This window comes from Siphateles boraxobius, unplaced genomic scaffold, assembly GCF_051911475.1.
Source record: "Siphateles boraxobius isolate OS27281-9 unplaced genomic scaffold, OSU_SipBor_1 20, whole genome shotgun sequence".
In the NCBI taxonomy this organism is placed as follows: Eukaryota; Metazoa; Chordata; class Actinopteri; order Cypriniformes; family Leuciscidae; genus Siphateles; species Siphateles boraxobius.
Window position 1 is genome coordinate 3443499 of NW_027508811.1, and position 26919 is coordinate 3470417.

The 26919-nt window shown below is 38.0% G+C and overlaps 2 protein-coding genes across 2 annotated transcripts in view; both read right to left on the bottom strand.

The window, feature by feature from the left end:
* prkg1a (protein kinase cGMP-dependent 1a) overlaps nt 1-2960 on the bottom strand; it is a 110748-nt gene extending 107788 nt beyond the window's left edge. Inside the window, exon 1 of the mRNA XM_077236389.1 lies at nt 2398-2960. Coding sequence (XP_077092504.1) covers nt 2398-2651 — 254 coding nt within the window. The 5' untranslated portion in view covers nt 2652-2960. The remainder of the gene's footprint in view (nt 1-2397) is intronic.
* Nucleotides 2961-19386: 16426 nt separating this feature from the next.
* On the bottom strand, nt 19387-26919 carry nkx1.2la (NK1 transcription factor related 2-like,a). Its single transcript, XM_077236391.1, has 2 exons — nt 26625-26919; nt 19387-23287 (listed from the first exon to the last, which is right to left on the bottom strand). The coding sequence occupies exons 1-2, from the start codon at nt 26839-26841 to the stop codon at nt 22686-22688; spliced, it is 819 nt and encodes a 272-aa protein (XP_077092506.1). The 5' UTR covers nt 26842-26919; the 3' UTR covers nt 19387-22685.

Genomic DNA, 26919 nt, shown 5'->3' on the forward strand with positions numbered 1-26919 from the left:
CTGAACTGCTGAAACGAGTCGTCAGCAATTCCAGTCTGACTTCCTGTTACAAACCTAAGTAACAATTTAACAAATTCGCATCATGCCAGTCTATGGTTTTCATTGGCTACCTGCGAACAACTTCTACTTTGCCCCGTCCTCAAACACTAGTTGTAGCTGAGACTGGAAGAGATTGTGTTGTCGACATTAGTCAAGAAAACGCTATTTTCAGAGCTGAAAATCCACTTTGCATGCACTTCGAAAAGGGCCATCGCCATTTTCAGACTCCTTGAGAAATGAGGTGATGTGTATATGAGAAATGAGATGGTTATGAGAAAATGTAAGTGTTTTTGACCTTGGATGCAAATAAACCTATTGTAGGAGACCTTTAAAAAAAATTAGGAACTTTTAAAGGTAGGGTAGGCAATTTCAGGTAGGCTAGCAATAGCGAGCTAGCTGTGAAAAGCACGAGATCCCACCCTCCCTTCAGAGCGCTCTTCAAAGACAAACCTTATTCAAAACACATGGACGGCGTGAAATTACCTCATGTTTTAAAGCACATAACATTACTATGATAATGAATCTAAACAACTTACAGAGCTCTTGTACCACCTGACTGCTGCAGTTTAATTTCGCCGTTGATTAGGTTGACATAAAAACGCATAAATCTGAGTCTGAGGACGTGAACAGCTCTGGGTAGAACGTCACAGGTTGCCATCTTGTAATTAAAGTTACGACATGGTGTGAACACTGCATAAGCTCATTGTTTTGGTTCAGGAGGAACTGTAAAAGGCGGCTGATGTTTGTGTTGCTCTGTGACTGTCTGTCTACAACTCTGCATAGCCTTACGGAGCGCACTGATGATGTGTGATGTCTGTGTGAGCAGGTGCGCGGAGGAATGGAAATACATATGTTGATAGGCAGGTAGGACATCAGGCCGAATGCAATGATTGGACAAAAATGTTTTTGGTCCTGAGTCCACAGAAGAAATATGTACATGTTTAAATATTTAGACCACTTCTTTTATTGATCGCTATCAGGATGTGAAGAGTTTTAACCAGTAATACAAAAAAGTGATTATGCAAAAAATTGCCTACCCTACCTTTAAAATAGCTTAATAGAAATGTCATTAACTGTAACTGTTAACTGTCTGTGTTATAAGAAAAACAGCAAAACAATTTATAGTATTGATAACATACAGTATTGTGTATACTGTACTGTAATACACTATTACTGACAAGTTGCTAAAAGTAGTATTGTAATTTCCATCATTAATTAAAAACTGAGGGTCAGATGATGCATCATAAGGCAAAGTTTGTTTATTAGCATATGGTCTCAGTGCTCATTAAGCTACAAACAGCTTGTATCCCTCTGCTTCTTCCATAATGAAATCATTAAGGTAGGAGTGATTAGGCCAGCACATCTGTCTTCATAGTAACTTCACACGGTCACAAACACATAAATGCACATACTCTGCTCTAGTCTAAGAATCCCAAAAAATGCAATTATAAAACTATTAGGTTTGTTAGTAATCATATAGGTTATTAGTGATGTGATGGCCCTTAAAGTGAAGGGGGAAAACAACAATAGAAGAGATTCTGCCATCTTGTGGGCTTCTCTGCATGCAAATCAAATGTGAGGTGATGATGCTGATACGTTTTCCAAACGGTCTTTTGAGCTGATTCAGCCCAAAGTATTTGTAACTTGGAAAGCTTACTGATTTCCAAATCTGGGGTGGGATTTGACTCATGCAAATTAGCTGGATAATTATATGCAAATAGGCTATTATGCATTCAAGATTAAGCAATATATATATATATAGATATAGATATAGATATGTATGTATAAGCAATTATTAAGCAACATATATAATGAGTATAAAATAAAATAATGAAAAGCCAAAATCACTAAGTCACAAAGTCCTAAACTTCTGAATAATATGTTGCCATCCTTAAAAAGTTCGGCTAAATCTTACACAAAGATGCTCAAAGAATCAAATGGATATGGCTGATGGGAGGGGAAGCATATGGTCAAACAAAGCACTTTCTAATGGCGTATTAAATATCCTCAGACAGGCTCTTGGGCGCTACACGTTCAAACCCTAAAAGCCGATAATGCACGAAGCTTCCTGTGCTCAGAGCCCTTTGGGATCTGATGATGATGATGATGGTTTAGATCAATGATACACTCTATCTCCCCCACCTCCCCCCGCTCTCTCTCTCTGAAGCTTCACAAAGATGCTCTGTCATCATGACTTTCTTCATTCATGTCCTGAATTCTCAACCTCAAATACTCGTAATGATGCACTGATAGAATCACATCAAATAATGCCAACAAAGTGTTATTAACTATTAAAAGCCATGACCCAAACCATGTGTAAAACCATCAAGCATTAGTTGCATGTGTGAAATATCTCACCTGTCCGATTTGGCAACTCTTCTAAAGCTTTGGTTTGATAAATCCTGGTGCGTTTGCGGTTCTGCTGATATTCCCTGCGCGCGGTGCGTTCGTGGTCCGATCTGCGCGCTCGGTAAAACAGACTGACATTTGTGCAGCTTTCTCTTCAGCTCGTGGATTTCGTCTTCTCGCTCCAACAGGCGCCTTTCCAGATCTCGTATCCTCTCCTCCTTGAGCATTAAAATCTTGGCAAAGTCTTCCTCTAGGTCACTCATTCTGAGGTAGTAAAAAAAAAACTTTAATCCCCTTGAAGTCAATCAGGCGCGCTCCCAAACTGTATCACGCGCCCAGTCAAGCTCTGGTTGTGAAGCTCCAGTGTAAAACAGCTGATCTATCCACGTGTTTACTGTCGGAAACGGGAGTCGGCGTCGGTCCCGCTAACGGTTACTTGTGTCCCAAACATCCCCGTCCAAAAATACACACCATAGTACCGGGTAGCCTACAGACTGTCTCCTCATCCACTGGGTCTTCATAGGCATAGGCGGAGTTTCACTTTTTTGCTTTGGGGGCTAAAGTGGGGTGGGGTGAGGTGGGGGAGAGAGAAGCTGCATTTGAAACTGTATTCTATATAAACCACGAAGGTGCGATTACACGGACATTTTAAAGCACAAAGGCGGTATAAATGCGCTTACACTGGAGTCCAAATGCTATGTGAACTGTAAGGTCAGACACTAGACGCGCACAGATCGATATGACAAGTTTGACAACTTGCGTGTCCGATTTGTGAATGAATCATTCTTCAAAAGAGTTGGATCATATCAAACGGTTAAACATGATTTGGATCTCTTGGATGAATCGGTTGAACAAACTTTTTCATTATAGTTTAATCGGGGCAAGCAGCAATCGACTCACTGAACTGAGGAACGAAACTTCTTTTAACAAGCCGTTATGGACCCAAAACCGATACGTGAACTGATTTGGATAGTAGGTTACCAAGGATTTGACCGAGGGCGGGGCGAAAAGTTAGTTACGCCTACTTTGATAAATAAAATAAATGTTACAGAATATGTTAGTCTATTCAACACACATACAAAAAAAAGTTGTTTTAAATAAATAGCATTACACATTTTCTGCCAGGAGATTAAAAATGTAAATTCAAAGGCTTTTTATAGTCTATTTTATAGCCAATATTTTATGAAGTGAATCATGGCAGCAACAAACTGAACTAGGACACAATAAATAACAGTAAAATACATCTTAATTGTTTTTAAAAAGCAAATCCTTATGCCACACCAGAATGTCACAGGATGCCGTAATGCTGAATCGTTTTTTATTGAACCTCTAAAGTTTAGTCTAAACGAACCGATAGCTGAAGTGAATTAGCCTAGACTTCCCATTGTTAATGCCTTGTGAAGAAGACATGTAGCCTAATGCGGTATTTTAAGACTATCACATATTAGTTAAGATAAACGACATAATTAGCCTATAGCCTACCTGTACTATAGGCCTAATAGTTATTTAAAAAAAACCCTAATAATGAAATTAATGTTGTGTTTTATCCACACGTGCAAACAATGATAAAACAATTTCGGCTCTGGCAGCCCCCAAAATCAATGCGGCTCATCATCCCCGTCATGTGATGAATCATGGGTGATGTAATCTCGTGAAACCTGACAATTGAATTACATGCTGTAATATTTAGGCATCTAAGATCTAAAATGATTAAATCTGTTTGGCATGAATCATTAGCTGAATAATTAGTTATTTGGTATTATGGCAATGGCAGCATTATTTATTTTTTTGACCACTTTGACGGACATACAGTAGACTATTGTGCATTCATGACCATCCAGCCATGATATGAAAGCATCATCCCTCTTCACATTCATAAAAGAGAGACTAAAAATATCCTTTGAAAGGCAACCACTGCTCTGAAAACTTATTTGAATAATATTTTTTTAATCATAGACAAACAGAACAGTACACAACTATTATTAAAAAAAACAGTTCAGACTCTAAATTTTGATTTAGTTTGTTATGCAAGCCCTGAAAAATGCACACTATTAATGCTATAAAGTCATGTTAACAGCCAATAAAACAATAAGCCACACAATGTTACAGGGATAGTTCACCCAAAAGAATCTGTCATCATTTACTCACCCTCAAGTTGTTCCAAAAGGGTATGAATTTCTTTCTTTTAAAGAGCACAAAAGAAGATATTTTGAAGAATGGGTAACCAAACAGTTGATGGGCCACATCAGCTTCCATAGTATGGAAAACAGGCTATACTATGGAAGTCAATGGGCCCAATAAACTGTTTGGTTACCATACCCATTCTTCAAAATACATTCTTTTGTGTTCAGTGGGTATAGTAAATGATAGCAAATTTTACATTTTTGGATGAACTATCCCTATAACAGTGCTTTACCTCTTGGTTAATGCTGTTTTACTATTTATCCATGGTAAAACCTTAACAGAGCCTAAATTGGCTTATTGTTTTTATAGCCTGTTAGACAGAACATCAAAGTGGGATCATAATAATAAAAAAAAATTATAGCTGTGAACTCACCATTCATCATCACCGTTATATATTTTTATTGTTTTATGATAGTTTATCATTATTAGGTGAGCAGGATTCAAAATACGTTGTCTTGGGTGTGATCACAGGGATGTGATAGGAGCTTATTCTCTGGCTGTCCTGCTGTGTGAATGATGACACAGTGATTAGCACAGGACTGCTGTGCACCTGAGGGACTGATTGGGTTACAGGCTGGGGTGGGGTGGTGCTGGCGCAGACATTACTCATCCCATTCCTGTATTACAGTCTCTCTCTCCAACTCGCTCAGTGAAACCCAATCGGATGTCTCTGGGCTCCAGGACCAGAGGACGTTCTGTCAGTCATTGATCAGTTCTGCTGCTATGCCCTGATATCTGGGATACAGGAAGTCAGTAAGGAGATATGGTCAATACGGCAGACTTGATCAAGGGTTCAGTGATCATTTATTATTGGTGATGCTTCCTAAGTCATGCAACACTATTATAATTATTGTTCATAATGGGTACATACATGCTACAGACTTGAATGATACTAGATTCATGCAGCTTAGTCAAATCTGGATGGGTGGATGGATGGATGGATGGATGGATGGATGGAACCAAACAGATGGATGATGGATGGATGGATGGATGGGCTGAACATTTTCACCAAGTAGCCTACAACATGTTCCTGGATCAACATCTTTGTTGATCGTGGAACAACTTTCCATTCAACCAATCAGATTTGAGGGGCAAGTTTAAAGTTTCTGTCAAGTTTAGACTTACGTTAGGTGCTTCTACATGGTGTTATTCACTTATCATTACCCTCCGATTTTATAGATAAGTTATGGGTAGGGTTGGGTTTAGAGGTATATGAATAGGGTTAGGAAAAATTAAAAATTATGTTAACAAAATATGTTGATCGATGAGCATGTCTTACTTGGCATAATCGAGTGGATGGATGGACAGTGTTTGACTGGCAGGCAGACAGATACTATAGAACGACAAAGATAGATTCATGGCAATAAAAGCGGATTGACTTCAGTTATCTGTCCATTCAGGCCAGTGCATTCCTGTCTGCTGTAGTATGTGCAGGGCAATTTATGAGTTAGCTGTTAGTAAATACAGTTGTCACTCATTGACACTAACTGTGTGAATGTAGATGAGACCTTGGCCAACAGCCCAGCAACTACACTAAAAACCCCATGAAAACCATTTAGAACACATGGCAATGGATTAGCAAACAATCCAGCATCAAGAAAGCAATTAAGCAATATTCACATTTTCTTCAGAGAATGTAAAAATAGTTTGATTATGACTGTCATATCAGTTTCCAGTGCTGATTTAAATATGTAAACATTTCTGTTTCTAAAGTGAGGAGTCAATTGTCCAAGCTCAGAGGGGTTGCCCTTCTCAGCAGTTCCCAGATGCATCATTACAAAACAAGGCTTGAGAAATGTCACAAAGTAGAAGTCAGCTCAGAGCCCACGAGAACGAGAGTTGTGCTCATTCTAATTACCGTCTCTCTGTCTGCTTATATTTTATCGACTGTCAGTTCACACGGTCTGTGCTCACATTCTCTAAATGAGGAGATTCAAGTTGATATAAACTGAACTGACTCCTGGTTTCATCTCTCTCTCTGTTGACTTATTCTCTCTGTTTCTAATGCTGTTGTCTCCCCTCAGCTTAGGCATGTTATATTTTTAGAGTGTTACACACCGTTCTCAAAGGGGGGGGGGGGGGGGGGGGTATATTTTCACTTACTCAGGTGTCTTGTAGAGGCATCTTATTAGACCTTATTCTTCTAAGAAAAATAGTTGATGATAGGACGTCATCCAATGGACAATTCAAATGAAAGATCATCTCTTCTCTGTCTGAGAACTCAGTAATGCTTTCATTTCATGGACTTCAATTTAAAAGGGCTGTTTATAACTTTAAGTATATATCAAGCTATTCCCCCACTTTTATTTTGGGCCTTTTAGGGAAACAGTTTGTACACCGTATCTCACTCACTATCTAACTCATTAATTTGCTCACGTTGCTTTCATGGTCACCAGCATGCAGAGACATTGCCAAAATATCTTCTGCTGTGTCGGACCGTCAGCGCTCCTCTTCCAGACTGCCCACATCTGGTGGAATTTATGGGTCTCAGCTTTGGAGTTATTTCCCTGTGTCAAACATGGCCTTTCATTCTTAAACTGTTCCTCAAGAGTTGAGCAAAAAGCTTCTCGGATGCTAGCCAGACAGTCCATGCTGGTGCTCCTTTGTCATCTCAGGTCAGGCCCGGTTTACTGTCTTCTCACCAGACTGGGTCACTTTATCGGATCCTTCAAAACATGGTCGATAGATAGATCGATAGATAGATACCCTTTGGCTGTGTTAACATTGGCATTTTATTTGTGCTCTAAGGGCCCGTGTATGAAGTATGTGGTGCAGAGTGATGGTGTGTGTGTGTGTGTGTGTGTGTGTGTACACACGTGTGTGAGTGGAGCGTAACAGACCTTAAATGGTGCGGCTGTGCACTATAACACAGTGGTGGGACCCTCTTCCTGGCAGGAACATAAAGACAGCAAACAGATCCCCCTACCTCAGCGACAGAGCAGCAAGAACACAGTCACAACCCTTCCTCAGATAACCTGATCTAATTGTAGCTGCAGTGGAAAAACAGAATATCTGTCTACATCGCTGCCCTTTCCTGTGTGTGGGCGCTCCGGTGTTTACGATGGTGAATGTGTGTGTGTGTGTGTGTGTGTACTTGTACATGTTTTTCTATCCCGGTGGGAACTTCAACCTGAATGCACACTGACTCACGGGGACTCGTGTCACCGTGGGGACTTAAATGGAGGTCCCCATGAGGAAACAAGCTTATAAATCAAACGGAATGAGTTTTCTCATAATGTAAAAATGGCATAGGTTCTTTGTGATGGTAGGTTTAGGGGTCGGGTTAGTGTAAGGGGATAGAATACACAGTTTGTACAGTATAAAAACCATTACGTCTATGGATATTCCCCGCAAAGATAATAAAGCAGACGTGTGTGTGTGGGGGGGGGGGGGGGGTCTATCACTCAAGTGGGGAAGGAATCGTTGGAGAAAGGTCAGCATGCAGATGTCTAGCAGACAGAGACAGGGAAGCTGTCAGAGAACATAAGCTGCTGTGTATTTTTCAGGAGCGGAAAAACACGTGGAAGTTAAGAAAGGCTCAATACTTACCGAGGACACACTGGAATGGATAAGGCCTGGTTTTTATCACAAACTCTACTCATTTTTGTATAGATTAAAGGAAGCACTCTCTAGATTATAACTAATGCTAGTTTATGCATATTTTTCAAATGTTTAGAGCATTTGGCTTGTTAGAAATCAAATGTTTGGGATAATATGCTAATTTGCTAAAATGCTAATAATATTCTTTATCCTTTGTATGTTTCTTTTTTTGTTCATGTACATCTATCTCAAGTTGTAGATGTTGCAGGTATCAGTTCAGTTTTCTGTAGTTGCTCAGATTAGCATGATGTGCTGCGATGAGAGATAGACACACTTTGTTAATTCAACACATGATTAACATAAAAAATTATTTGAACTCATGATGTTTTATTAAAAAAGTTCAGGAGGAGCACATTCAGATAATGTACCCAATCAGCGTGAGAGGAGGCTAATATAAAATGTCTGTGTAGCATGTATTTTTGTTATATCTTTGCTGTAAACATTTTTCTGTAAAAATTTGTTATTTGAACTTTAAAGCTATCCTTTTAGAGCCTAAAGGGCAGATAAACATATATGCATTACCAGCACAAGTCCTGTAAGTGGATTTTGGTTCATGTAAAAAGTTAAGGATAGTTACATCATGCCCCTTTTATTTATTTCAGGGCAATTGCGCCATAGACTTACACAGTAAACATGATTTTTGGTTGTCTAAACAGTCACCAAACAAGAATTGAGTGGACGTTTTTTTTTAACCCTTGTGCATCAATTAAAAAAAGTTACACATAGGTACATAGAGGACAAAAATGTCCGTATCCAAAAACTGTCATAAAAATATTATACATTTATATTTTTTTCCACTTTCACTGACATCATTTTTTTAACCAGCATCAGCTTTAATCATAATGACCAAACATTCATTAATTTTCAGAATTTTAACCCTTAAAATGTGGGTTTGTTTACATAATGCCACTGTTGTTTTTTTATGAAAAAAAGAAAAATAGTAATTATTTTCAATTTACTAAATGCTAAGCAGAATTTTTTTTCTTTGATTAATACAGCCTTGGATATGTCAATCATTAAAAACAACATTAATTTTGATGCATTAATATTTTTTATGCAGTATCAGATTTAAAAAAAAGCTACCACTCAGGCCCATAAAGGACAAAAATGTCCATGTCAAAAAAGTGTCATAAAAATATTATAGATTAATATTTTTTTACACTTTCACTGACTTAGATTTTTTACTAGCATCAGTTCTAATCATAATTACCAAACAATCATTAATTTTCAGAATTTTAACCCTTTAAACGTCGGCTTCTTTACATAATGCCACTGTTGATGTTTATAAAAATTAGAATAATAATAATAATTTTCTATATACTAAATTCTAAGCAGGATTTTTTTTCTTTAAATATTACAGCCTTGGATATGTCAATAATTAACAACAATATTAATTTTGATGCAATCATATTTTTTATACAGTATCAGATAAAAAACAAAACTACCACTCAGGCCCATAAAGGACACAAATGTCCATGTCAAAAAAGTGTCATAAAAATATTATAGATAAATATTTTTTTCCACTTTCACTGACTTAGATTTTTTACTAGCATCAGTTCTAATCATAATGACCAAACAGTCATTAATTTTCAGAATTTTAACCCTTTAAACGCTGGTTTCTTTACATAATGCCACTTGTTTTTTTTATAAAAATTATAATAATAATAAAAATATTCCATATACTAAATGCTAAGCAGATTTTTTTTTCTTTAAATATTACAACCTTGGATATGTTATAGGTTTGGCTGTGAGAGCACTTGTGTCAACGAAAATCTTCCAGACAAAACAATCACCATTTTCTCGAGGTGAAAACAAAAACAATGTGTTGTGGAGCTTCTAAACTTCTACATCAAAGTCAAGCTCACCTTTTATCTTTGTAAAAAAACAATAACAAATGAAAAGGTGCAAGCAAGTAATAAGAAATGTGTTTGAATGAAAAAAATCCTCAAAGCTCAGTAACTTTTTGACCTTTTCAGTTTTCACATGGCAGGATCTGTGACTCTGCCAAGGGTATGACTCATTTACATGTGGTGGGATTTGTGATTTCCAGTACAATATAATTTCTTTCTTTCAAACTGAAAGAAAGAAAACCCACACACACACCTAAAACTTTCAGTACACACATACAAACCACACTCTGACATCCATACCAACACACCTACACAATTATAGCTTCATAATTTGTCTAATTTGCTCTATAATATGCATAAGCCGAAAACAGCAGAAAACAACAATAAAGTGATCATTTGCTTTATATGCCAAACCTGAAAAAATGGCACAATCTGATAAAAAATAGTAAAAATGTAAATTTTGAAGCCTTGCCAACAGAATGAAAGCCTGTTAAGAAAGATTGCATCATTTTATAGTTGAATGGCACTGGGATTAAAAATCGCAGTTTTAATGGGTTTCAATGGGGACATTTTTGTCCAAAAGGCGCTGAGTGGGAGTATTTTTTGTACCTAGTGCAAAATAGATTTTTTAAAGGAAATGAAGGTGAAATATTAAAATTCCAATAAAAATACACACCTGTAGCAAATTTCATGCAGTTAGCATTAACACAGACAAAGTTATCAAAAAAACAAAACTGAAAAGGACAAAAATGTCCATAAGGATGCACAAGGGTTTTAAAGTATGTCTGGTATGATAAAAATACTGTACATTTCATTCAAGCCACTACAAAAGCTGTGAAAGAACTAGAAAATGTTGTTTTGTGAGGAAGCTAAAGATAAACTTTGCTGATTCTTCTTTTTTTTTGTTTTTTGTGGTATTATCATCTGCAGTAAATCAATGTAAAGGCTTAGGCCAGCAGTGTCAAAACATTCTGTTTAACTCAAATGGGATCTGGGCAAACTTATCCAAAGCAGATTTTTTTTAATCATATATTTCTACAGGAGGCAAGTTCAAGTTTTGTTATTTTCTTAAGCGTTTATGTTCTGAACAGTGTCCCTCCACAGTGTGAGTTCTCAAACGGATAGGGCTCTTGGGTACATTTCAGCTGGACTCAACTTGTACCTGCATGTTTTTCTGGAAATTCTTGCATAAGTATTTATTCTTTTTTTGTGATAGGAGTGAATAGGGGTGAATTCAGGGTGATTGGACACTTTTTGCCATTGAGATTAATTGGAGAAGTGTCACAATCAACCTGAATTTACCCCATATATATATATATATATATATATATATATATATATATATATATATATATATATATATATATATATATAAGTCAATGGTATATTCATTTAAATAGCTAAGTAAACGTGTGTGTGTGTGTGTGTGTGTGTGTGTGTGTGTGTGTGTGTGTGTGTGTGTGTGTGTGTGTGTGTGTGTGTGTGTGTGTGTGTGTGTGTGTGTGTGTGTGTGTGTGTGTGTGTGTGTGTGTGTGTGTGTGTGTGTGTGTGTAGACCTCAGGCAGGTATGACACTGTGGTGTTATGGAGAGCAAGCGTGTGAGCAGTAAGTCAGCAGTGGTCAGCTGTCCCACCAAAATACTGATTCCCTCATACAAAAATGTCCTTGTAAATGTCCAACTTCCTAAAGATAGATGAAGACTGCTATAAGGGTTTCCATAAATCATTGTCGTGTTAAAACAAGGCTTAAACTTTGACTCACAAACAACATCAACTATGAAAATCAAGGCCACATAGCAAGGCCACATAGCAAACAGTTCCAACATACCCAGTATAGCTATGTTATGTCATGTTTAGGAAATGGTATGGTGGAATTTCCAAAGGAATTGAGTCCTGCTGGTCTACTGGTCACGTCAATGCTGACTGCTGAGTAAATGCAGAAGAGCTGTGCCTTAGGTGTTTTAGTGCTCAGGAGGGCCCTCTGACCTCTGACCACTGCTGAGCTTGATCTAGTACAGCCTCAAGATCTACTGCAGCTTCCGGTAACACATTCCAGACGCTCAACACCTGTTGAACATGCTGAGAGAAATAGAGAGGGGAAAACACAGATGAATAGGGAGGGATTAAAGAGATGATGCAGAAAACCATTAAAGAAGGACAAAAAGTTGAGGTACTGAAATTAATGGATTAATCCATGGATTAATAATAGAGTTTTGAACTTTATGTATATGAAAGTGTATTTAGTTGTCAGGGTATTCTAGGATGGGATGACCTTGATTTTATTCTCTGAGGGCTTGTTGACAGTCAAGTTGTTTCAGAGCAAGCAAGTTACTATATATTGATGAAATGAAGAAAACAAAAAAAAATATTTTCTGTAGAATAACACGCACCGATAAATTTTAAATATCCTTCTGGCTGTTTTGCAGTTAATTTGAATGGTCTATTTAAAAGACCTCTCAATTAATATAAGGTCAGAAACTGCATTCATGATTATTTATAAAAAAAGTTCTGGATGAAGTGTAGCATGACACACTGCAGGACACTACAATAAAAAAATCCATACAGTGTATGAAATGGATCAAAAACACTTAGTGGAGACCCTGCTTGCAGAACTTTGCAATAACAGCCAATGCTTGTGTAACCGGTCCCACTCGATCGCTTCGAGCGAGATTCAAACCGGGATCTCCGGTGTGGAGAAGGACGCTAAAGACCGCAGTCGCTAATGCATCTCTTGAGGCCAGGGGAGTGAGGTTTACACACACAGCTCTTACTGGCCCACGTCCGTTACACTTGCAGGGCAGAAGGACTATGATAATAAAAATCAAGAAAAGGACCAGACTTTAAGTGCTGCAAAATATACCTGACTATAAGATAAGATATAGTTAATGTTGTGGTTCGTCCGGAGTGTAATACACAATTCAGTCCATGAAAACATGTCAATCTCAATGAAATCCTGTAGATAATGCAAAGCACTGCCTAACAGATTGCTCTATCAATCAAATAAACACAGATAAAATAATTTCCAAACATTTCCATAAATCTTTCCTTCCCACATTCTGCCTTTCTTAGCAACACTGTGAAACCCTTGTTGGTGGTACTAGTATAGTTTCTAAACTATATATAGTAACATGTCTCACATCATTTGTGCTACAGTCATGCATGATGCTTCAAATTGTGCTATGACTTACAATTACTTCTAACAATATTCACAATAGTTCACCCAAAAATTAAAATGATGTCATCATTTATTCACCCTCAAGTTGTTCCAAACCTGAATTAATTTCATTCTTCTGTTGGACGCAAAAGAAGATATTTTGAAGAATGTCAGTAACCAAACAGTTGATGGGGCCCAATTGACTTCATACAGAAAAAAAAATCATACTGAGGTGCGTTTCCCAAAAGCATCGTTGGCCAACTATGATCGCAATTTCCAATTGAACTCTATTGGTAACGACGGAACTTGCGGCCATAGTTGGCTTTGGGAAACGCACCCCTAGTTTGGAACAACTTGCGGGTGAGTAAATGATGACAGAATTTTCTTTTCTTTTCTTTTCTTTCTTTAAAAATGGCATTCAAATCTCTCTGACTTGCACTGGGGAACTCAAGTAATATGTAACCAACCACCCAGTGTTACATGGACAAGCACAGGTTATATTTTCATTTACCCTTTTCCTGTTAATTACAAATGAAAGGTTGAATATTAAAAGAGGTGAACATCATACAGTACGTACCATTATTCAAACAAACACGTGCAGTTCTTTTGCCTTTTCTATTCTCTCTCAGCTGCCACATCAAACAGTGTCGTGTTGCGTAACAAGACACGGGCCCAATCAAGCACACTGACTCACAGTGTGATTCCCAAAAGTAAGAGAATTTCAATCAGGGTTCGTTCAGAGAAGCATCAGCAGAGCATCGGGGCACATGAGGAAGAATAATTTACTACAAAATTATCTTGTGCAGGATTAGTTAATCTCATAAAAAGTTAATTTAAGGAAAAGCAATTTATGAGAGTTCAAGACAATAGACCTTATCAATTTGAAGGATCCTAGAGCGTTTCTTTCATCGTAGGGGCAGAATCAGCACTCTTTAGTGTGCCATGTTCACCAACGGCGAATAATTGCATTTATATGTTGAATCTTAGGCTGCAACAAAGCTCTGATAGCATCAGATATTTTGGGTCAAGGGCTGCTCCTACAACAGACATCTAATAACATGCCATATTTGCTCACGTGAACCAATTTTTTTAAGCCAATAACCTGTAAACCTTGTATACGTTTATCTTATTTAGCATTACTTTTACATTATGATCAAGCAAATCAAAATTACCTCAAGTTTGCTCTGAAGAAAGAGAAGTCTGAGACTGCAACCTCTTTTGCCCAGCCATGATAGACCTCATAAGCTCTGAATTGCAATTGTTGGCCTGAATAATATTCTCAACATTAGGCCTTGCTAATAATCTAAAAAATCTATAAATTCTTCATTACAAAAAAAAAAAATAGCGCTTAAAGGCCGGATAAACCCATACACTGGTTATACATTACCAGCATAGATTTTGCTCCATGTACAGTTCTTTATATATTGTTACATCACATCTTTAGGCTATTCAACATTTATAGTGCAATCCCCCCATAGACTTACTGTATACTGCATTTGTCCAGGATCATTTCAATTTTGGATGTATTTTAGGATGTCAGAACTTTAAATGTCTAACTAAGATGAATAATCGCAAATTCTGACAAAAGACAGTTGATGTAGCACAGTCTGCCTTGGCTTTTGAATCGCACTAGAGTTCGTTTCCCCCCTTTGGTGCGGTTCGTTTGGGCAGGTGTGAAAGCAGCAATCGCACTCGGTTGCACACCAAAAACGGACCAAACAAGCTTTCAAACGAACTCTGGTGCGGTTCGTTTGTGTTGAGAACGTCATCTGATCTCGAACAGACCCAACTGCCAAAGAACTGTGCATTTTTGGACTAAACCAGCTGCCGTAGTCAGCTGCGCTGTGCATTATGGCATTATGGATGATGAGCATGTCATTGTTTAGCAACATTAATGCACGCCTCCTCTTGAAGTGACTTGCGATGCTCCAGTGCATTGTAACATTATTTTCAAGCTGCATCCTCGCTTCATTCTTAAATGTTATTGTTTGCCTAAAGTGGTGTAGACAAATACACTATGACCGGAGATACAATCAGCCCATGCAGTCGTCTCTCCATAGTAAAAAGCTGTTTGCTGGATTTTCCTCCTCTTTGTTAACTTCCGGGAGCTCTGGAATTTTCCCACACGTTAATTCTGACCAGTCGAAGTGCAGTTACCTCTGGCCAACAAGTGATGTGCATGTTGTCACGTGACTGCATTTTGGTTGGTTTCATCAACTCATCATCTGATTCGTACCAGAGCAATCAGTGCGGTGTGAAAAGGAACCAGAACGCCTGAAAATGATACAAAGTATAATTTTTCACCCTTAGTCTGGACCAAATGAACCGAACTAAAGGTGTGAAAGCACCCTAAGATGCCACTGTGGTCATATCATAATCCGAAAAGCAACAATAAAAAAAACTAAGCTTAATTTTTTATTGAGGTGAGTAAAAACAAAATGAAAAGGAAGACAGAAGCTAAAATCAGAAGAGAAACACACACGTAGAGGGAGACTTTCATATTTTGAGTTTAATGGTCCTCTTACTGTTCCCCGTTGTGGCAGACTGTGTAGTCGTTCCAAGAACACTAGATGTGCGAGTCAGACACGAGAGTAAACATTGCCCCAGGACAGAAGACCAAAATAAAATGGTGATTTAATGTACGAAGATCTCTTCAGACAAAACAAAAAGAGTCTGGGTCTCATCTCGGTCTGCACATGTTTGTGTAAGAGCCTCCACATAAAGTAGTCCTCCTTGTGTTTAAAGATGGCCACAAATGGAATGAATTGCACATTCAGAACTCACATTTTAGGGAAATAGCTATCGGAAGGCATTGCTTCAGATTTTTGTGCATGACTGAACTGCCCCTCATTAGACCACATGTATCCCAGCATTCCAGGAAACAATGGGAGAGGAACAGGGTGACTGGAGAAGCCCTTGGCATGAACTCACAAGCTATTCCTTGACCAAAACACTTCACTGTTTTCCCAGCTGCCCCAAAATAGAGCACACTGTAAATCTCCCACCGCACCATCTCTCTCACACACTGCTCACAGTATTCACTATATACACACTAGTATATGTTACCACTATAAACAAAAATGCAAAAGTAATGACTGTTATCAAACATTTTCTAACACTTTCCCCATTCATTATAGCATCCAATTAATATACCCAGAGAGAGAGAGAGAGAGAGGAGGGAGAGAGTGAGAGAGAGAGAGAGAGCGAGAGAGAGAGAGAGAGAGAGAGAGAGAGAGAGAGAGTGTGTGTTATCCTTTAGCATCCTCATTCATCTCAGTAGAGTTCAGCTGCCAGTCATGTGACTGATATTTTTCATGCGGTCTGACTATATTTGATCGACTTGTCAATTTTTTGGAATAATTAAAACTTTACAGTTTTAAAAGGATGCATTTATTTGGTCAAAATACATTAAAACAGTAATACTGTAAAATATTATGAACATGACAGCATTCAGCTTTGCCATCACATGAATAATTTACATTTTAAAATACATTCAAATGAAAAACAGCTATTATGAATTGTAATAATAGTTCACAATATTACTGTTTTTACTGTATTTTTGAGCATCAGAGACTTCTTTCAAAAACATATAGCTTTTCTACAGTTATCTACCAGCTAACAAGCCAAACCTTGATCTCCACAATAGACCACAACACCTACTGACCAATCAACACTCAGGACCATAAATACTTATTATTAATATAAACATTACAATTTGCATTAGAAGGTTTTGTTGAGCATCTCACCACTTTTATGAGAAAACTTTAGGAGTATCACAATCAAAATCGACTGCAGCTGGTAGATCCTTTTCCTATTCAGCACCCACACTCTGCAATAGTTTTCCTAGCGTTTTTCGGGAGGCATTCACACTCTTTCAGTTTAAATTTAGACTGAAAACACATCTATTTAAACTGGTGTACACATAACACACTATCACATTTCTATAAATTTAAATCTGCTAAATGATTGTTAGGCTGCATAAAGTAGGTCAACCGGAACCAGGAGCACTTCCCACAAACATCCGATGTACTAGTTACATTGTAAGAAGAATGGCATCCATGCTTATTTTAGCCTGTCTGTCTCATCCTTATCTCGAGGTTACCGTAGTAAGCCGGATCCGGTTCATATCCAGATCAGATGAAGGACCTGCACCTAGACACGACCACAACACAGCCCTAATGTCAGCAGAGACCGTGTCAACTATAGACTATCTCGTCGACATCGACACGACAGCCATCGGCACAGATCCTCAGCAAAGACCATGAGAACCACACAAGACCTCTGCACTGACCTATAACATGCTTTGTCTCCATACTGGCGTGACGAGTCCGATCGTCAGGCAGAAGGAACTGGATGAAATAGTTTGAATGATATCAATCCACAATCTGTTTTCTAACTAGATGCAGCCTGGAATTAAATCACACAATGTTCATTCATTTGTTTGTTCGACTCAAACGTTTTTCTCTCCATTCTGTCACCTGATGGAGTTTGGGTTCCTTGCCGCTGTCGCCTCAGGCTTGCTTAGTTGGGGAGACTTAATATTCAACAATATTATTGATCTGACGCTGTTGTATGAGAACTGACTGAGCTGGACGATGACATCACTGTTTTCTGCAGCGCTGCTTTATAGCCGAATTGAACTAATTTAATAATTGATGATCTTTATAATGGAACTGAATCAACACTGAACTGACAATGACACTTTTTATTCTTTTTAAAGTTGTTTTACATTGAATCACTGATCACTGTAAAGCTGCTTTGAAACAATCTGTAAAGCACTTGACGACAATTTTGTCTTAACTTCTTACGTAAAACAATACTAACAAATCAACCAAACAATATCCAACAATGTGTCCAAAAACTTTGTTCTGGTTAATCATTGAAAATAATTTGTAAGCCATGTATTACGTAAAAGAATGTAAAGTAACTGAAGAGATGGACTGTCATGAAATCTCAGGAGGTGGTGAAAATCCACTGGGATGAAACAAGAGCCACAATACAGAATAACACTCAGCCAGAGAAACACACAGGCCATAATGGCTGGATTCAGCTCCAACACAAACATAAACACGCGCACACACACACACACACACACACACACACAAATGTACGTGCACACGCACACACACACACACACACACACACACACACACACACACATACACACACACACACACACACACACACACACACACACACACACACACACACACACACACACACACACACACACACACACTGCATGTGATATCAAACTCAGAAAACATAAACTTGGAAAACAAGTTGTAGTGCGTGCAACAATCACTTACAATGTCCGATCACAGTTTTATCTCATCTCTGCTGAGAAAACACATGAAGGAAGTTTGGTACAACTCACATTACTTAACATCCAATAATTTTATCTTATTTTTTCTCAAACGCTTTGGCTCAATTCTCGAATGAGATTTTTCTCAAACGCAAAACAATAAGTTCAGATCTCTGAACAATTAGTTCCTTGTTTACAACTGATTTGAATTTCTTATAGATTTAAGCAAATTGCATGTGTGTAAAAGAGTAAGTACAATTGTCTACTTCTACTATCTGCACAATAACTAAATGCACATGGCTTGTTGATCAAAACTGATGAGATGATTCTCAGTGAAAAATTGTAAAACTCTTCACAACCTCTGAACATTCATTCATCATGTGAGCCATCACATGCAAAATTGTCCAGTTGGTGATCAAAATCTGTCAGACATTCATGTGTATTCCATAAATATGTGACAGGGGATGTTTGTAATGTCTACTAAGTTGGCAAATGGTATGCCATTCTAACGAAATGGGAATCACAATCTGAAGTTTGGAAACATATGGAGTTTTCCCACCACAACCTCTATTTTTGACGAGGAACACAACCCTTAACAGTAACAGTTATACAGCTGTGGATGAGCAATATGAAGATATGGAAGAATCCGTGGTGGTGTTAGTGGAAGACATAAGAGAGTATCTAAAAATGAAAAAGCAACTGTGAATTTTTAGTTGACGTAACACATTTCTACAAAAATAGATGTACTATACAAACAAAAATGCTGTTTTTGTGTAGGCCTACTACAGTACTGAATTCCCATTAAATGTTAATCTACTGTTGAAATATGTAAGCTCAGTGTGATACACAGACATTCTTGTATAGTATAAAAAGCAGCCAGTGTCAACAAAAAAGTAGGAACAACTGTGAAATTTGTATATAACTAATATTTCCAGGTTGAAAAAACATTAAACATTTTTAACAGTGTTGGTAACACAATGACTGACACACTAACTAGGTTTTGAAGCATGAAAAAAAAATATGCTTTTTTTATGTTATTTCATGTTTTGGGTGAGTTACTACATGTTGCAGACATGCAATAGGGCTCTGATGTTCCAGCAAACAGTTGTGACAATTGCACTTATAGTTTAGAGAAGACTGTTTCGAAAAATGAGCAAAACTTGTAATTGTAAGTGTTTAAATGTGAGACTATTCAGCACAGTCCTAATAAAATTCATTCTAAATCAACTGTCACGTCAATCTAATGAGATCTGGTTCAGCACTGGCCTCTAGTGGTCATATTGTGTTATAGTATTGTGTAATGTAGGCTATAGTTGCCTGCAGTGCCACTCAGATCAATATTTCCCAGGCCCTTTTGATCTTGATCATACACTTTAAAGCTGTTATTCGTGCTGCTCCTTTGATCTAGACATAAAATATGCAAACCGTGCACAATATACACACACAACTGAATTTCAACACAAATACAAACAAAATACTGCTGCAAGTAAGAATATACATACAGTATTCTATTCTAGTGAGCTGTTTGCATACTTCAAATTGCATACTTATCAAATGTAGATCTCCAGGGGGTTATACATATTTTATATATTTTACTATTTTATTTAAGTCATATAGCTCTTTACTTTTTATTTTATGCACCATCATTTAAGCAAACAATTTCAGAAATGTCTCGAATAATGCACTAAATCTCTTCTATAATTGTTCAGGTGACGCCATCTAGTGTTTATGAAGGGAATACACAATGTAACCTGGAATTATGTATTGGTGTAGACAAAATAAATAATAACATACATTCATAGTGATCAATACACTGTTGTTACCCCTTGTCTATTTCTGATTGATACAAAAAACAAATGACCTTCAGATTTTATTGTTACTGATGACATCATCAACATGTTTCTACATTGTAATAAACATCAATGTCTTAAAATAAGTTCTTTAAAGTCCCCCTGTAGTAAATATATTTGTATCACTTAAAACTCATTTTTGATCACCAAAATGACATATTTAAACACATTTCCCTTGAAAATATTGCTTGATGTAACTTTACACCCATGCCTTATTTAGTATACGTGGTTCTATGAATATGCAAATTAGCCCCGCCTCCACTCACTCGCACCAGCTCAGAGATCCACTCGTTGACCTGGGCTGCGTTCCAGTCCAAAACTGACATGCCCTTCACTCGCTAACTTCCCTCAGTCTCGTTCACTCGGATGTGCGTCATTGCTTACGTAGCACGAGTGCCCACTACTGGCAGAAACTGCAATGGACTGAACTGGAACGTCCTAAGCCCTTGATCACTTGGAATCAGCTATGGAGTTGATTTATAATTTAAATTTTTTTTCCCTTTAAGAATGTGTTTAATGCAGCATCCAAATGTATATAGGTGTGTTTGGGTTGTTTTATATTTAATAAATCTAATTCATATATCATAGAGTTGTTTTTGGTGGTGGTGATTAGACGAGCTCTGACGTCACTATCGTGTTGCATTGTGGTATATGGAACTGCCTGAAGTGTATATATGAAGTAGACTCGCTCCCTCTGTCAAAATCAAGGGAACGAGGGTCTGTCCATATAAACTTCCCTCGTCCACTTCATGAAAATGGCGGCAGGGATTCCCCCGAGGGGAAGTGCTTAGGGAAGTTGGTAAGTGCATGTCTAAAAGTGGACCGGAACGCAGCCCTGATTGGTACCACGGTAGTTTGTGATATCAGAAACACCAGCGATTTCAAACCGCGTTTTTGAGACTGTCTTTGATTCGATGACGTTTTAAGGAGAAAATACTCAGAAATGGTGTTGACTTATTAATTTGTACGTGGTTTGTCTTAAACCATATTAAAAATACCACATAGACATATAAACAGCATTAAAAGCTTGGGTTTCCCCACAGGGGGACTTTTGTAAGACTGGAAAAACTGGAAGGACTTTAAGAGAGGGCCACTCTCTGAGAAAACAAAGGAAATTAACATTTGAACTCCCCCTCATGCACTATTGAGACGAAGGTCTCACCTCCCTCATCCTAATCTACATTTCTCTCCCCCATTCTTCATCCTGGCAGAGATCTCCCAAACTCACACAAGAATCTATATGGTTTAATGTGAATGATTATCATCGAATTTTGTACATGTTTGATATTATTTGAAACGTCTCGGTGCGACTGGTACAAATGTCTCATTCCCAAAGAAGTAAACCAAAAGGTAATAAAGTTCTTAGGAAGTTTAGAAACATCTTCCACAATGGAGGGTGTGTCTTTGAGTTAACACCTTCTGCTGGATGCTAATTTTCCACTGCTAGCAAATGGTGACTTACCACTGTGGCTGATGTTTAGATTTGAAATGAGATCTGGGTATATAATGAAACGCAGCGAAAGCTCGGGGCCTTTTCTATATTTGAGATCGGCCCGTGAGGCTGAGAGTTGCGAGACTCTCTGCCTCACGCATTTCTTGTCGGGTAAACTTTTTCCTCTTTGTTCTAGAGCATTTGATGTCTTGCATTGATTATCCTTGAATTGATTCTGAAATTATAATGATACATTTACCTGACATATTAAATTGTGACATTTGATTATTCTAATTGACTTTGACATTATTTTCATTCAAGGGTTTAAAAGAATAGTAAAACATTCGCTCACATTTAATGATGTACAGATATCATTAAAGCCTTTTCATTTATGGAGTCAGGTGAAATAACGAGAAAATACATATGAGAAAATGTATTGCATTTAACCAAAAATACTTTGCCGCGAGAAAAGACAGTAACACGCAAAGACCTTCACCGCTAATTCGAATACCGCCATTGGATCGAGTTAGACGGCCTTACACTTTAAATAATTTGATGCTATAATCTACAGTGACGCATCAAACTGTTAACATGAATAATAGAAGATACACATGTATACAATCCAGCTCTAAGATTTAAAGTGGGTGGTTGCCAGGGTGGACCAGATCATCTGTTCTTACAATTGCATTTGTAAGAGCGTATCTTTCAGATTTATCATTCTTGAGGCCCAGGTTTTGGTCCATCTTATCTATATTTCTGCTCACAGCTGTCAGTGTAAACAGTTTATCTAAATTCATGTTAGGCCTAATCAATTATTACATCAAGCCAAGAACAATCCCATACTGCTGAGGATCATTGAACAAGTAATCCACTTTATAAATTCACATTTACACGTAGTCTATGATCATTCCTTCTTTCAGACTTCATAAGTGGGGAAAGAATGCTGGCTGAAGGAAGCCATCAGGCAAAAACGGATGCAAGAGCCCACTGGAAGATGCCAGGTGCACCGGGCCAGAATGAAAGATCACGTTCCCGGAGGTAAATGTAGGGTGGAGGGCAGATGTGGACCCACAGGTCGAGCTGATGTTGGTCAGAGAGTTCGTGCCGGGTTGCAGGGAACTCTCGGCACCAGGGTTCTGCTTCTTCCACTTGGTTCTTCGGTTCTGGAACCAAATCTTGACTTGGGTTTCAGTCAGGCTCAGGGACAGCGCGAGATTTAGCCTCTCGCATACGGATAAATAACGCGTGGCACGGAATTTGTTCTCCAAAGCCACCAGCTGTTCGTAGGTGAACGCGGTTCTGGCGCGCCGCGGCTTCGTGACGTTGTGATCTGAGCGGCGCCGCCGCTGACGCGACACATCATCCGGCGGTGGAGTGATTCTCTCTTCACCTGCTTTATCCGGATCTTCACAAGGAGAAAAGCCGGATCTTAAGCTTCTGAGGGAGGCTGATGAGTCCAAGTCAACATCGGGATCAGGAGGATGCAGTCTGACGCAGCTTTGATGGTCATCAGCTGATTGATCTCCTGCCAGTAAAAATCCATATGTCAAATGTCTTTCTAGTAGGTTGTTTTTTGTAAATTTATTACATTTTAGTAAAACTGAAGAGGAACCCCGGACAAGAGTAGAAATTAATTTATATATTTTTAGTAGCCTATTATCAATTAAAAAAAAAACTGTCACATTTGACCTTGCCTTATCTGAAAGTTTAAATACGTTTTAAAAGGTTGAAATTGATCACAGAAAAATGAAAATCCCATAATTTACAGATAAATTGTAAAGCCCCCCTCAAGCCGTATGACTTTCTTCTTACAGCCAAACACAGAGTTAGCCTATATTAAAAAATATGAAAAATATTCATATTTATTAGTTTATAAAATCCGATAACGGCCGTAGTGACCCAACGTACGACATAGGATTTAGGGAGTATAGAGGGAATGCATTAACGTCACTTTCCCGCCGGAACACGCCCCCTCAGCCGGACTGAGTGGCAGAAGAGCTGCTGCGTGACTGGATTTAATAGGGGAAACTGCGAAAACGCAAGTAAAACAAACGATTATCAGTTTAAACTAAAGATTGGACTCAATAGAGTGTTCCTTACAACTTACTAAAGATCCAGTGATCCATGGATATTAACATGCAGCCAGGAATCGTGTTTCCTGACATTTATATGTGCCTGATTTCGACAACAGGGAAATACGTACAGCAAATTTGCCTGTGAATGCTTTATATAAATACAAAATAGGCAGGTCTAAATCCAGGTGATCACTTATCAATGTTATATATATCATCATATCGTCTAGAGACTTAAAACTTGTATAGTTTTTTGTCAGGGTTTATTTAAAAATGTCAAATTATACAGAATATACAGTGGTAAATATTTGATTGATAAGTTGTCACTGCAATATATAACAATACAATATATAGAGAATTATTTTACCACTAAATTCAGCATATTGACACAAAAATGATAACTGCAAATCCACCTTTCGCTGCCTGGAGTCCAGTTGTTTCTATGAATTGCAGCGATCTATTTGCTTCTCTGTTCTGTAGCTTTAGGTAGTCTGTAAAAATATTCCTCATATTTCTTGTCAAATCTAGTTGTACAGTCAGTCTCAAAGCTCTTTCCCGTTTTAGACGCGTTTTGTGTGTTTTTCCGCAGCATTCACACTGAAAACCAATGCTGCCGCTCAGTCTTTTGCCACTTGTGGGCGTAACTGCAGTAACTCCGGCCAACGGTGACGTCACGTGCATTCCCTCTATTGTAAGCTTAGGTGAGACAGGCCCCTCTTGCGGTTCAAACAAGTAGGTCAACAAACTCAAGCTCCTCTGACATTTCTCAATAACAATTCTCCCTTTGGACTTGTAATTCGTGACCAGTGTTTCGTTTTGTTCTATCCTTTGTGCTTCGTCAAAACATCATGCGTCAGGTCAGAGGTCACTCTTCCGCCGGAGCTTGATTCACATACGTCCATTACCAGAACCCAGTGATTATAGGTTATAAAGTTATAAATACGGATATTTTTCTTACAAAACGCATTGCTTCGCTTCAGAAGGCCTTTATTAACCCCTGGGGCCGTATGGGTTACTTTTATGATGGATGGACGCACTTTTTTTGGGCTTCAAAATCTCAGTTACTATTCACTCCCATTATAAAGCTTGGAAGAGCCAGGATATTTTTTAATATAACTACGATTAAGTTTGGCTTGGGAGTTAGTAAATTATGGGATACTTTTTGGGTGAACTAACTCTTTAAAGTTAGAAAGAGTGCTACTAGGGCTTTCTGTTTGGTATTTTTGTTGGCATTAATGAGATATTATTTAAGAGTAAATCTTATATTATTATTTAAATAGATATTGTTTAAAATTATAAATCTGAGGCGCTCTATACAGCGCCTGTATCGGTGAAAATGCATAGGCTATGCATAAAATGATTAATCTTTTTTATATTAATTATTGTTTTGAATTGGTCTAATAATAATCAAAATCTCAATTTTTTCAAGTAGGCTAATGTAGGGCCTTTAAGTAGGCTACACACAAGAATATAGAATTCAGATAACCTAGAATTCAACTGATGTAGCCTATAGCCTAGCCTATATTTTGAATGCGGTCAAAAATAAAGTGTTTACAATACGCCTTACAATAAAAAAATATATAACAACAGATAATAAATTGGTTATCAAAATAGATCTTATGCATGTAACGAAATGAAGAAAGTATTGGGTAACTGGCAGCTATAAATGTGCTGACTATTAACGAATGAATGTGGAGCGCTGTAGCTAAAAGTCCTGTAGAGGAATGGGATGGGGTGGGTGGGGGGGGGGGGGGGGGGGGCTGTAACCGTGTGTTGATTTCCAGGAAAGACTGGCGTGGAATGAACCATAATCCCCCAACAATTTCTAAATCACAAATCGCCTCAAATGTCATGTTGCGGAAAGAAACCCTAGTTAAATCCAGCTCTGCCATCCAGTCATGATGCGCTAATGGAGTTTCATATTTGTCGGCAGATCAATAAATGTCATCTATTTAAAGGGAAGTTTTAATCGAACGATATTTGGGATCAGACATGGCAGGGGTTTGAAGTTTGGAGCCGCAAGCTGCTGGAGGGAGATATGCAGCATCCAGTAATGGGATATCGATCAAAGTGAGCGCAGGCATCCTCAATGGGACGATTTAAACAATTATCTGCCCTGACTGTCCCAATGGCAATCACTTACTCAGCTGCGGCTGCTTAAAGAAAACGCGGTCTTGGAAATGAGGGGAAGGTCAAATTCTACCATGATAGGCTACATTATACAAAAGATCTATTTGGAGGAGATCTACCGTGAAAAAAAATTTTTTTGTTGAAAATTTAACCGTTTTTTACTATATAGCCTATGATAAAATACTTCATATTATCATAGGCGTAAGCCTATTTTACAAAATAATAAGAATTTTGTGTTTGTTTGTTCATTCACAATTAGCCTATATGGGATATGGCATCTCTAAGTTCACCCAAAGACAATTAATTGTGTATGTCTCAAAAAATGTATTAGGCTTTTTAACATGTAAGAATAGCTATGGACTATATGTTACGTTTCAGAACAATGTTTTGGTTAAAGTTGGATTAAGTTAGCCAGGGTGCGCGAACACACGAACGCCAGAAGTAACAGCTGCTCGATCCCTGCCTTTATCAAGTAATAGGCTACTTATTTGTTACATCATTATAGTTACACATCACATATAAGTTTTTTGTTTAAAATGCGAGATGCTCAATCAATTGCGGCCAACAAAGATTTCTCTAATCAAAAGTTAACCCGCCTTACAGTCACCTAATAATTCTCACTCTGATTTTATTATTAATCGTAGGCTATTTCATTCTCACCTATATTACTATTGCAGATGGAAAGCGATCCTTTCCCATTGCGCTGTTCCTCCAAACTTCCAAATTCTGTATTTTCTGAAGATGATGTCCGCTCTTCCTCTGATACAGCTGCTGTCCTTTTACTTGTAAACTTTTTGGGATCCAATATGTCAATAATCGAAAAGGAAATCCGATGGCCTGATGTTGTTTTCATCCCGGACTCCTGATATTCAAGCATGTTGCAGTTCCAGTAGTATTTCTGATCTCGTACTAAGCACGCAGCTTCTCTTCGGATCGGACGTCAGTGGATGAAGGT

What these genes read in the sequence shown, in the direction of transcription:
- nkx1.2la (XM_077236391.1), bottom strand. Translation starts at nt 26,841, where the DNA reads ATGCTTGAATATCAGGAGTCCGGGATGAAAACAACATCAGGCCATCGG. An exon ending in CATCTGCAATAGTAATATAG is followed by an intron (nt 23,288 to 26,624) that starts GTGAGAATGAAA and finishes TTTTACTGGCAG; the next exon opens with GAGATCAATCAGCTGATGAC.